We start from the raw sequence: 12,392 nt of genomic DNA, 5'->3' as shown, positions 1-12,392 counted from the left end.
GTGGTATCACTGCCGGTTGGAAGGATGCTGTGAGATTAAATGAGATGGTGAGTGCAGAGTTCCTGGTGCATAGAAAGTGGCCCATAGATGGAAGGTTGTGTTGCTGTTAGAGAGGAAGGAGGGCAGGACTGCTAGGTATGGCATCTTACTCTGATGTGATGGGAATTAGGAACCCATTTGACCCTAAGTAGGATGTGACCAGGATGAGTTAATAATGGTAGTTATCATTTGAGTGATTCTGTGTACTCTGTGCTTTATATCCATTATCTGCTGGCCTCATCACCACCGTGCAGGGATGCTGGGGGTGGGGGAGGGGGGTCGCAGGTTGTGCTCTGAGGCTCAGGGGGAGGAAAGAGCACCTTGCACTAGGTCACCTTGCTACCAAGAGGGAAGACAAGGCTTTAGGCCAGGCCTGCCTGGTTCCAGAGTTTGGGCTCTATCCTTCCGGACTGCCTCCACCTGGGAAGCCACCATGGGCTGCTGGCCCCGTGTGAAAGAGCAGTGGCTGGCTCAGGTAGTTATTACTGTTACTAAAAAGGTATGTGAGCCCTGGCTGGTTTGGCTCAGTGGCTAGAGCATCAGCCTGCGGACTGAAGGGTCCCGGGTTCGATTCCAGTCAAGGGCACATGCCCAGGTTGCGGGCTCGATCCCCAGTGGGGGGTGTGCGGAAGGCAGCCGATCAGTGATTCTCTCTCATTATTGATGTCTGTCTGTCTGTCTGTCTGTCTGTCTGTCTGTCTGTCTCTCTCTCTCTCTGCCTTCCTCTCTGAGATCAATAAAAATATATTAAAAAAAAAAAAGGTATGTGAGTTCAAAGTACAGGTGGGCACATCTCCAGCCCCAAAAATGGAGGAGGAAGAGGAAATAGGACAGCAACACATCAGTGGAAAAAGAGACAGAGCCTAGGACCAGAGGTGTTAGAGACCATTGTGCTGGGGTTGGGCTCCAGAAAACTCAGGCACCAGTGTAGAGCCTGTGGGAGTCTTAGAAGTATAATTTCTTTAGGCACACACCCAGCCGTTACTCGGGCTTCACAGGAATTCCTGCTGCAGGTGCATTCTGCCTGGCCAGACTCCTGCTGTGCAGTACGTCAGTGAGTGCCATTGGACTTGGGCGGGGAGGAGTCACCTCACAGAAGAGGTATCCTGAGGGCTCCTTTGGTCTGGGTCTACTTTTTTGTTTGTTTGTTTGTTTGTTAAATATATCACCCAAGAATATATCTTTTTCCCATTACTTTTTAGAGAGAGTGGAAGTGTGGGGAAGAGACAGAGAGAAACATAAATGTGAGAGAGACACATGACCAGCTGCTTCCCACACGTGCCCCACCCGGGCCAGAGATTGAGCCTGCAACCTAGGTACGTGCTCTTGACTTGAATTGAACCTGTGACCCTTCAGACCCTTCAGACCCTCCAACCACTGAGCCAAATCGGTCAGGGCTGAGTCTACTTTTGTGTCTTCTAGGACAGCGGTCACCAACCTTTTGGACCTCACAGACCACCAGTGGTCCACGGACCACCAATTGGCGACCGCTGCTCCAAAGGTTTCCTTAAACCAGAGGTCGCCAACCTTTCCGATCTCACGGACTACTGGTGGTCCGCAGATCACTGGTTGGCAACCGCTGTCCTAGGACACTGCTTCTCCCACCAGTGTTGAAGGACCAGTTTTTAAAATTTCCAGTCTATTTGGACAGATTAAAAATTTTTGTAAAATAAAAAAGGGATTGCCCAGCCAGTGTTTCTCAATGGTTAAGCATCAACCTATGAACCAGGAGGTCAAGGTTTGATTCCTGGTCAGGGCATATGCCCGGGTTGTGGGCTCGATCCCCAGTGTGTGGCATGCAGGAGGCAGCTGATCAATGATTCTCTGTCATCATAGATGTTTCTATCTTTCTCCTCTCTCCCTTCTTCTCTGAAATAAATAAAAATATAAAAAATAAAAAAATAGCCGAAACCGGTTTGGCTCAGTGGATAGAGCATCGGCCTGCGGATTCAAGGGTCCCAGGTTCGATTCCGGTCAAGGGCATGTACCTTGGTTGCGGGCACATCCCCAGTAGAGGGTGTGCAAGAGGCAGCTGATCGATGTTTCTCTCTCATCGATGTTTCTAACTCTCTATCCCTCTCTCTTCCTCTCTGTAAAAAAATCAATAAAATATATTTTAAAAAAAAAAGCTAAAAAAGGGATTGATACTAAGAAAAGAAACTAATTGAAAAAGACACACAGAATGCACACTCTAATTTTTTATTATTAGATTCAACAGATACAAAATTACTCTGTCAAACTGCTGTAAAAGTTTCTAAAGCTTATTCGCAATTTCTGAATTTAATTTTGATTGCAAACTGTTAAACTATGCATAGACTGATTCATTTTGAAAGCAGTGATCTAGGAAGAGTTTGTTAAGCAAATTAGTAAACAGGATGTTTTTGGAATATTCACATGACTTAAGAGTAAAAAAAGCCTTTCAGTTGACATTTAAAATACTTGAGGTGTTTGTTCACAGATGATCTAATTACAGTGACATCTTTTCAGTGAGTTACATTAAGGATAGGGATGTAGAATAAATATGGGGTGGGCAAAAGTAGGTTTACATTGTATGGAAAATGATACATAATCCTGTATAATAAAACCCTAATATGCAAATTGACCAAACGGTGGAACGACCAGTCGCTATGATGCACACTGACCACCAGGGGGCAGACGCTCAACACAGGAGCTACCCCCTGTTGGTCAGTGCGCTCCCACAGGGGGAGTGCTGCTCAGCCAGAAGCCAGGCTCATGGCTGGCAAGCGCAGCTGCAGTCGCGATACCGGGCTGAGGGATCCTGCCCCCCGCCACCGTGAGTGCACGAATTTTGTGCACCAGGCCTCTAGTCTGCACTAATAAAAGAGAAACATGCAAATTGACCATACGCCCGCAAGCCACGCCAGCCAGCCAATCAGGAGCAAGTATGCAAATTAACCCAACCAAGATGGCTGCGGCCATGGAGCGAGCAGGAGGCTTGGGTTGCCCACGGCGATAGAGGAAGCCAAGCTTCCTGGCCGGCCCTGGCCTCTGCTGAAGGCTACAAAGTTTCAATTATAGAAAATAAATAAATCCCCCCAAAAATGGCGGCGGCCACAGAGCTGGAGAGAGCAGGAGGCTTGAGTTGCCCCCGGTGATGGAGGAAGCCAAGCTTCCTGGCCAGCCCTGGCCTCCGCTCAAGGCTACAAAGTTTCAATTATAGAAAATAAATAAATCCCAAATACCAGGGCCTCCGCTTGGGTCGCCGGGGGGCGTGGCCAGCCTGCAAACCACCACAGGCCCCTTGCCCAGGCCGCCCCACACTCCAAGGGAACCCCCACCTGATCCGGGACACCCTTCAGGGCAAACCAGCTGGCTCCCACCCATGCACCAGGCCTCTATCCTATCTAATAATGTAATAAAAGAGTAATATGCAAATTGACTGTCACTCCAACACACAAGATGGCTGCCCCCATGTGGTCAAAGATGGCTGCCCCCATGTGGACACAAGATGGCCAGCAGCGGAGGGCAGTTGGGAGGGATCAGGCCTGCAAGGGAGGGCAGTTGGGGGCAATCAAGCCTGTAGGGGAGGGCAGTTAGGGGTGACTAGGCCAGCAGAGGAGGGAAGTTGGGGGCAATCAGGCTGGCAGGGGAGTGGTTAGGGGGTGATCAGGCTGGCAGGCAGAAGCAGTTAGGGGCAATCAGGAAGGCAGGCAGGTGAGCAGTTGGAAGCCAGCAGTCCTGGATTGTGAGAGGGATCCCAGATTGGAGAGGGTGCAGGCTGGGCTGAGGGATACCCCCCCCATGCACGAATTTCATGCACCGGGCCTCTAGTTAATAAATAATAGGCTAAAATTTTGTGTACTCACAACTGTAAACCTACTTTTGCCAATCCCTGTGAACCAAAGAACTGAAGCTAGTGTGATTATAAGGGATCCATAGGTTTAAACTAGTTGCAATACTTGTAAAAATAGGTGCTTTTACTTTCTCTGTTGTGTCTGAGAGCCATGTACATTCTTTTGCTCATTTCATTTGTTAGTATGTTTATTAATTTTTGGCTTGCCTTTGAATTGATTTTTATATTTTAGTGTGTAATGTTAGATATATTCTTTTAGGGGAGAGGCTCCCTAAGCAAACATTTATTTACAAATTTTCATAGTTATATATGCTGACATAGAGATCCTATAAGAATTTAATTTGTTCACATTTTGAATTTGAGTTTTGTCTCTAGCTACCTGAGCTCGCAGAGTACTCTTACCTCTCAGGGCTAGCCTTCCAAATGCTCAGGTTTTGAGTTTGCTCAAAGATGCCTGTGATTTTGAGGTCCTCTCTGATTCTCAGTGTTTAATTTGTTATCTGAAAAGTCAAACTCGAGAATGCTCGGTAGAGTGCACAGGCCTCTTTGAAAAGAGAATATCTTCAGAAGCTACACAGGGCAGGGGTGATTGGTAGAGAGCTGTGTGCCCCAGAGCAATGCACAGGCCCCAGTGGTATTAAAGGACGCAGTCAGCAGCGTAGTTGTCTCCACCTGTGGTTTTCGAACAAGAGTGGGAGGGGTGGGTTTCCTCTGTGTCAGCCAGAACAGCCCAGCGCATTGGGTTGCACAGGACATTGCTCACGAAGAAGAGAACCTGCCTTAAAGGAGGGAGGCACATTGGAAAGTCACGTTTAGACCAAGTCAGAGTCATTTGCCTTTACCTTTAGGGTGTGTGACTGTGTTTTCTCCCTGTCTCCTTTATGGTCAACAGACCTGAGTTCCAAATCCAGTCCTGCCACGTACTAGGTAGGTATGGTGACCTTGGCTGAGTTATTTAACTTCCCCAAACTTGTTTTCTCATTTGTAAAGCGGGGGAATCTTGTCTACTTAGAAGGGTTATTATTAGGATGAAAGATGATGCATGTACTCCACTTGAGTGAGTATGGGCTCCATGGGTGAAAGGTACCTGAGAGTGAAGGTGGGGGAAGGATGGGACCTAGTAAGGAACGCCTGCTTACAGCAGTGGTTCTCAAACCGGAGTGGAGCGGTGGCGGGATCACCCAGAGCCTTTAAATGCAGTTCTGGGCCCACCCTAGTGTCTGATCATTAGATCTGGGTGGGCTGAGAACTGGCATTTTGAGTGTTCAGGTGCTGCCACTGCCCTGCTGGTCTGGGGACCACTCTGTGAGAATATGGGGCTGCAAGTGACTCACCCATGAGCATGGAGGGGCTGTAGATACATCTCAAAGCTGAGCTTTCATGTGGTTAGAAAATGCTTGAATGCATTTTGCAAATACTGAATTTAGTATCTCAAGGATTTTTCCTGAAGTCCAGGAGTCTTAGTTAAATATATTTGAAGAAGAATAAGTTGTGAAAGTAACAGTTATAAGCATTTTATGGGTAGTCTAACAATGTCAAATTGGCTAAGGTATGTGAAAGTGCTTTGATAAAATGCTAAAATCTGAAAAAATATTTTAAATACCTTTGTTTTTAAGATTGAACATCACAGTGGAGTATAAAATAGTATAACTTAGATTTCTCATCTCAATGTACTGTTTACCGTATGTATTTTTCTCTTTCTCCTCCAGGCTGCTGACTTGAGTAAACCAATAGATAAAAGGATATACAAAGGAACACAGCCTACTTGTCATGACTTCAACCACCTAACAGCCACAGCAGAAAGTGTCTCTCTCCTAGTGGGCTTTTCTGCAGGCCAAGTCCAGCTTATAGACCCAATCAAAAAAGAAACTAGCAAACTATTTAATGAGGAAGTAAGTAGTACCCTGTCTTAGCTGTTAAGAATCCCTTTAAGAATGTATATGTCCTTACCAAGGGGAGTGGGCCTTATTTTACACTTTTGAGCTAAGCCCATTTCTCTTTCTCTCAGTCCTACCTAGTCTCACCCAAGTTTAAATGTGGTGAATGAATTGTTGACTTTTGCCTGTTCTTCCCTGGGGTAACGGTTTTGTGTGTGTGTTTTTGTGGAGCATGCTCAGGTGTCTATAGCAGGTGTTTTAAAACTCCATTAAAATGGAGATAGGGGTAAGACTGTGACTTAATTTTTATAATTTAAATAAGAAAATGTAGAATTCCAGACCTTGTTCGCATCACCAGGAATTTTCGTGCAGACCAAGGAACTTGATGACATTTAGCTAGGCAGCTTACATGGTACTTAAAGCTTTTGTATGTATGTGTGACAGGCCTTTGGCTAAGGAGCAGTTCTCTTGCTCTTGAAAATATTTGCTGTTAAGTCACCTTTGACACAGTTAGAAATCCTGGCACTTAAAATTGGATCACACGACAGAGCTTTTGCCAGTGTTGTAGTATGTACTGGGGTTTCTAGTATCTTCAGTTTCATTCTGGAAGATGCCGAGATATCTGAGCTGTCTGTTCAGGAACACATCAAGACTGTGAAATGTGGCAGGTAGAAGTTGCCAAATAGGTTATGTTTGTGAAAACTGTTGGAGTGGCTTTTTGGCCCCAAGAATTGCCATGTTCTCCCTCCTGTATTTTCCTATGATTCTCCTAGCCCGTGGGAAAGATAGCATAGGTTGGCCAACTTACAAGTCCTGGGTTCTTCTCTGTGTGTGACCTCAGTGCTGATCTGACAGGGTCAGGTCGAGTGGGATCCCTCTTCTCAGGAAGGACATGTGGTCTCCCACTGACATATGATTTTAAAAAATATGTATTTTTATTGATTTGAGAGAGAGAGGGAAGGAGAGGGATAGAGATACAAAAACATCGATGAGAGAGAAATATTGATTGGCTGCCCACAACCTGGGCATGTGCCCTGACCTGACTGGGAATTGAACCAGTGACCTTTTGGTGCATGGGTCAATGCTCAACCCCTGAGCCACACTGGCCAGGCACTGATGCATGATTTTAACGCCATTAATTTGGAACAGAAGCACATTATAGATTCTGATTTTTAAGAAATAATTTTGTTTGGGGGATAATTTTCAACTTAACACATTGCAGTTAAAATTCTGATTCTTTTGCAGTCGTTATGGTACTAGTGGCTCCTGGGTGGCTTTGCCAGTGGACTTGGTGAACTCTTGTGAACCATGTCATCTCCTCTTCTAGTTTCATCTGGGTTCACTGGAAACAAAACTTGCCATCTGGATTGACAAACTAGAGGAAAAGTATTTAAGTCCATTTTCCATGAACAAAACTTAAACAGAAAATTATTCTATTTACCTAGATATTTTACTAATATCATCTGAGGAAGTGATTTCTAAGTTAGTTGATGATACTTAACTTTTTTGGTGGGGGAGAGTGGACACAAAACCATCCTTCTCTGCACTGTCAGTAGAAATTGTGAGGATTTGTTTGCGTGAAGGTAGGAGCGTGTTACTGACGGGGCAGGGATTGGGACCATGTAAAGCGCTGTGGTAAACAAGGTCAGGAGGCTGCTCTGGCTGAGGATGGCACGGAATGCCACTTAGAGGACAAGGGTTTGTGTGTCATCACTGGGAGGGTGGAGCCAGAGATCATGGGTCCCTGGAGTCTCAGAGCCCTGAGAGCACGCAGACATCAGCCAGGCTTGCCCCTCACTCTGGACACCTGGAAGTTGCAGGTTAGAAAGCACCTTCTTGCTCTTAGTGATCTAAGCATGAGTTACCTCATACTCTTTTTTTTTTCTTCTAAATTTATCTTTATTGTTGAAAGTATTACAGATGTCCCCTTTGTTCTTTTTTTTTTTTTTTTTTATTTCAGAGAGGAAACCAGAGGGAGAGAGAGAAACATCAGTGATGAAAAAAAATCATTGATCAGCTGCCTCCTGCACACACACACACACACACACACACACACACACACACACCTGACCGGCAGCGGGGGGCAGTTAGGGGCAACCAGGCTGGCACGCAGAGGCAGTGAGGGACGATCAGGCTGGCGGGGGTGACAGTTAGAGGCGACCAGGCAGGCAGGTAGGTGAGCAATTAGGAGCCAGCGGTTCAGGATTGTGAGAGGGATGTCCCGACTGCCGGTTTAGGCCCGGCAGTCGGATATCCCCCAAGGGTTCCTAGATTGGAGAGGGTGCAGGCTGGGCTGAGGGGACACCCCCACCCCCTGCACGAATTTTGTGCACTGGGCCTCTAGTTTCATATAATAGTGGTTTGGTGGTGATGAACTCCTTTAGCTTTTTCTTGTCTGTGAAGCTTTTTATCTGACCTTCAATTCTAAATGATAGCTTTGCTGGGTAGAGTAATCTTGGTTGTAGGTTCTTGCTATTCATCACTTTGAATATTTCTTGCCACTCCCTTCTGGCCTACATTGTTTCTCCTCATACTCTTTTTACATTTTGTTTGAAAAATGGCTATTCAAAGGCATGGACTATGTGTGGTTAATGCCAACTTGGCACTTCAGCTCGAGGCTGAACTTTATTGTCCTTCACAGTGAGGAAGTTCTCTGGCTGTGCGGGTGACATTTTCATCAGGTTTTGGTCGGGCTGTCTAAGAGCAAGGGTCGTCAGAGGTGTGTGTCTCAGAGAGCCCAGGTGTGGGCTGGCACAGTCGTCACACTTTGCAGGGGGATGAGAGTCAGAGGGTTTAGAGCGTTTTAGATGGTCCTTCTGTCCAGGAGCATGGGCAGTTGTCCCAATGTTTCAGATAAGGAACTTGTCAAAGGGAAGGTAAGTGAATTGTCCAGATCAGGTCTATCTTGGTGATAGGGCTAGAACTAGAACTTAATTCCACAAGCTCGTATGGTCATGGACAGTAAGCCCCACCATATATGGTTGCAGGATGGGTGGGCCCTTGTCCTCCCAGGAGCGCTCAGTTTAGTAAGATGGGCAGACAGTGTACTGCGCCATGTGTTATCCCAGTGTTAGGAACACAGTACCAGTGATATGTGTAAACTCTGTTCTTCAGTGTGTATCAAATATCATAAACTAAAAACAAAAGTTAGCTCGGTGGAAGAGGGCCAAGGAGGCTTCCAGACATGACATTTGATATCTGGGTCTTGACAGATGCAGAGGAGGTGAGAAAGGCCTTCAGAGCTGAAGCAAACAACTTGGCGTGTGGAGGAACAGTGCCGAGCCCAGTGTGGCCAGGTCCCAGCGTGTGGGCCTCAGGGTGGCAGGAGTCCGAGCCCGGCAGATAAACTGCAGGCAGACTGAAAAAGCCCTTTTGTGACATGCTAACCAATCTGGATATGACACTGGAGGCTGTGGGGGAAGCTTTGGGCTTTTACTCAAGGGAGTGACAGGATCAAATGTGTTTTTTTAGAGCTCTTGTCAGCACTTGTGGAAGGTGGATTGGAATGAAGAAAGACAGAATGGAGGTAGCAAGACCAGTGAGGAGGCTCTAGTAACTGTCCAGGTGAGAGCTGAGGGCTTGAACTAGAGTTGTGGACATTTTTTCACTCATTCGACAGACCTTGATTACTACTGTGTGCCTGGCACTGCTACATTGCCAGATCTCTCTCATACACACACACACACACACACACACACACACACACACACACACACACACACACACACAGCAAATGGTGACTTGTGATGTAAAAGGAGACAGTGGGCCTGAGAAAGAGAAAATGGAGGCCACTGTAAATGGGGAGGCAGAGAACATGTCTCAGAGGTAGTGGTGTGCTTTCATCTGGGCCTCACATGAAAAGGAGGTCAGTCAGGTAAGGAACTGGAGGTAGAGTGCTCCTGCAGAAAGAAGAGCAGGTGAAGGCCTGGGAGTGGGGAAGAACTTGGGACCCAGACAACTGAGAGGGTGGTGCCACCTGAGGGCCTTGCCCCTCGGGGTCTGGCTCAGGTCTGCATCTTCACCTGAGCCGTGGGATCCCATAGAAGGAAGCAGGAGCACGAGGCAGTCAGGTGGCGATTTTGAAAATGACCCTGGCTGCTTCTTGGAAACCAAATCGGAAGGAGAGATGAACAAATCGTGGGTTTCTGGAGACCACTTTACCACATTGGATAAAAGGGAAGGAGTGGGTGTTGGGGAATGGAAGGAGAGGTCCAGTTCCATTCTGTACTTACTAAACCTGAGAGGCCAGTAGGTGGTTGCATACATCCATCTGAAGCTTAAAACTAGAGGTAAAGATTTGGGCGTTGTCAGCATATACATAATAATCACATCCTTGAGATTAGAAGAAAGGTCTGTGAAGTAAGTTTAGTAAGAGCAGCAACAGTGCCTAGACCAAGTCCTGATTGTACTCCGAGATTCTGGCCATCATATCATCCTGTCTCCAAAGGAGCTTTTAACACAATCAGGTTATTACTGCGAATTTGTAGACTCAGCCCAATGGCTCAGAACCTGGAGCCTGAGGCCGAGGCCTCGGGTTCAGACACCAGCCCTTCACTGACTGCTTGCTGCTGTGGGTCTGTTACTGCAGCTCCTCTCATCTGGAAAAGGGTAAGGACAGTGCCTTCCTGAGAGAGGGGTGCAAATGAGATTTAGCAGAGGGCCTGGAGAGCGAGCCCTGGTGGGTACTCAAATTCCAGATAGAGGGGAAACTCAGAGCATTCCATTCCCCAGGGGTTGGAAAGAACAGCTTCTTGGGAGGTGAGATACTGGCATTTTTGAAGGAGAAACAGCAATTTCCAGAATGAGAAGGTCAGAGCAGGGCAGCCAGGCAGAGAATCCACATGCAGGAGACTGAGGATGGAGCTGCTTATCACAACTGTGGTGTCTGTCTCTCTCATTCTCCAGAGCACTTCTCAGCCACCGCTCCACACGCTTGGTGCACGCACGCCCCAGTGGTGGTGATTCTGGGTATTCTGATGTTGCCTCCTTTCTGGAGGTGCCTGGTACATGCAAATACATCACACACTTGGGTGGGGCGGATGGCATGGAATTGTAAATTCCAGAAATCCACCTGAAATTAAAGGTAGATGGAAAGTTCTGTGTGGCAATCAAGTAGATCTTAAAATGTGTTTTTTTCCCCGTATGAATTAAAAAAAATTTTAAATGCCTCTAGAAACATTGGGACCCAGAGAAGTACCAAGAAGAGGGAGACCATCACCTGTCACTCCCAGTACTCACTGTTAACTTCATTTCTTTGTAAGACTAAGAGTCACACTGTCCAGATGCCAGTGCCTTCACCTCCCAGTCTGGCCTCTGACCTGTTCAGTTCAGTTCAATTCACAGAGGCGAGTGCTGGCTGCTCCCAGGCCGTCCCGGTTACACTGGAGACCCTGGCTGCTGGACCAGGGCCAGTCTGGAGGAAGGAAGTACCTGGTCCTTTCTGGCCTCCCTCAGGAGTGTTGGCCTCAGATCATTGGGTCCCTGAGTCGATTTTAGGTTTCTGTTTGTTGCACTTGTATATGTCGTGCCCTTTAAAAGTGTCTGATGAGCCTCTTTTGAGAGTATTTTGGCATATCTGATAAACTCCCAGAACATGGAGCCTCCCTTCATAATAAGAGCATTCAGCCTTGTTGGGAGCACCCTGAGGGATAAGGGGTTTACTTTTTATTGCTAGTGGTTATGATGTATTGGGGAGGAGGAATTATAGAGACAGTTTCTATATGATGATAAACTTAGCCTTGTTCATCTTTATAAAAATGCTAATTATTTCAGGATTGTAGCCATAGAATAGTACTTCAAAGGGTTTTCATTGTTGGATAATATGTAAAATCTAAAAAAAAACTTGTCATCTTGGCTTCTTTCTCAGCTGACATGTAATAAGACCCTCTGTTCTTGATTTTCTCCTTGTCACAGGGCCGGCACGTTGAGTAGGCTCTTTAGATCAAGTCCAGTTGAAGGGCACAGAGGAGACCCTGACTCCTGGGCCCTGTTAGCAGCCCAAGGCTGTGAATTCGCTCACTCCACTAGCTGCAGGCTCCTCCTGTGCCTGTGCCTGTGCCTGTGCCCGTGGAGGGGGAAGGGGGCCAGGCCCGGCCTTCGCCTTGCAACCTTCTGTCCAATACTGTCACAAGAGAGTGGTTCTGCGCATCCTTTAGTTTTGTTTTTGTTGTTGCTTTTTTTAATCAAAGGAAGGAAATGAACACATAACGATCTCAGAGTTTTAACATTGATAAAAATGACATCTGACCCTCTTCTCCTTGGCTTTGGAGTAGCCTTTCCTAGTGCCTCCTGAGGGAGCCGCGCCTGCAGCCGCCCTTATTGTGGCTGCATTATGGCTTTTCCAGCAGCTGCTGTGGTTTTTGAATTGCTTGTTTTAGTATTTTTGTTATAAATTAATATCTGCATTTTAAAGTGCACACCCACTCCCTCAAAATAACTTTTTCCTGCTTGTCATGTGGATGGTAGTGAAATAACAGATGAAGTGCTTTGGAAGCTTCATTTAGCAGCGATGCTTGAATCTGGCAACAGAATGATGTTTATTCTTGCTTCCTTTTTACTAGTTTAGTACAGTTTGAAAATCTTATCTGTTAATGCCATTCATAATGGTAGTTTGGGTGTGTGTTTGGTTTTCACTGGATTAATATAGGAAGTGGGACAGTTTC

The 12,392-nt window shown here is 46.5% G+C and overlaps 1 protein-coding gene across 7 annotated transcripts in view; it reads left to right on the top strand.

The window, feature by feature from the left end:
• Nucleotides 1-12,392, top strand: part of WDR20 (WD repeat domain 20) — a 52,787-nt gene that overhangs the window by 28,736 nt on the left and 11,659 nt on the right. For 2 of the 7 annotated variants that reach the window (XM_079768934.1, XM_079768933.1), the window contains exons 1-2: nucleotides 3,648-4,780; nucleotides 5,563-5,745. The exons of 1 other annotated variant lie outside the window; for it this stretch is intronic. Coding sequence is in view for 4 of the 6 variants with exons in the window: in XM_079768930.1 (XP_079625056.1) it covers nucleotides 5,563-5,745; nucleotides 9,202-9,294 (276 nt within the window). In the remaining 2 variants the exon portion in view is untranslated. Of the gene's footprint in view, nucleotides 1-3,647; nucleotides 4,781-5,562; nucleotides 5,746-9,201; nucleotides 9,295-12,392 lie in introns of those variants that run through there. 4 more of the 7 variants (XM_079768931.1, XM_079768935.1, XM_079768930.1 and 1 more) reach the window with 3 other exon arrangements.

Source organism: Cnephaeus nilssonii (assembly GCF_951640355.1).
Source record: "Cnephaeus nilssonii genome assembly, chromosome: 4".
Taxonomy (NCBI): Eukaryota; Metazoa; Chordata; class Mammalia; order Chiroptera; family Vespertilionidae; genus Cnephaeus; species Cnephaeus nilssonii.
Note: the sequence above shows the minus strand (reverse complement) of the source record. Positions and strands in the feature narration are given on the sequence as shown.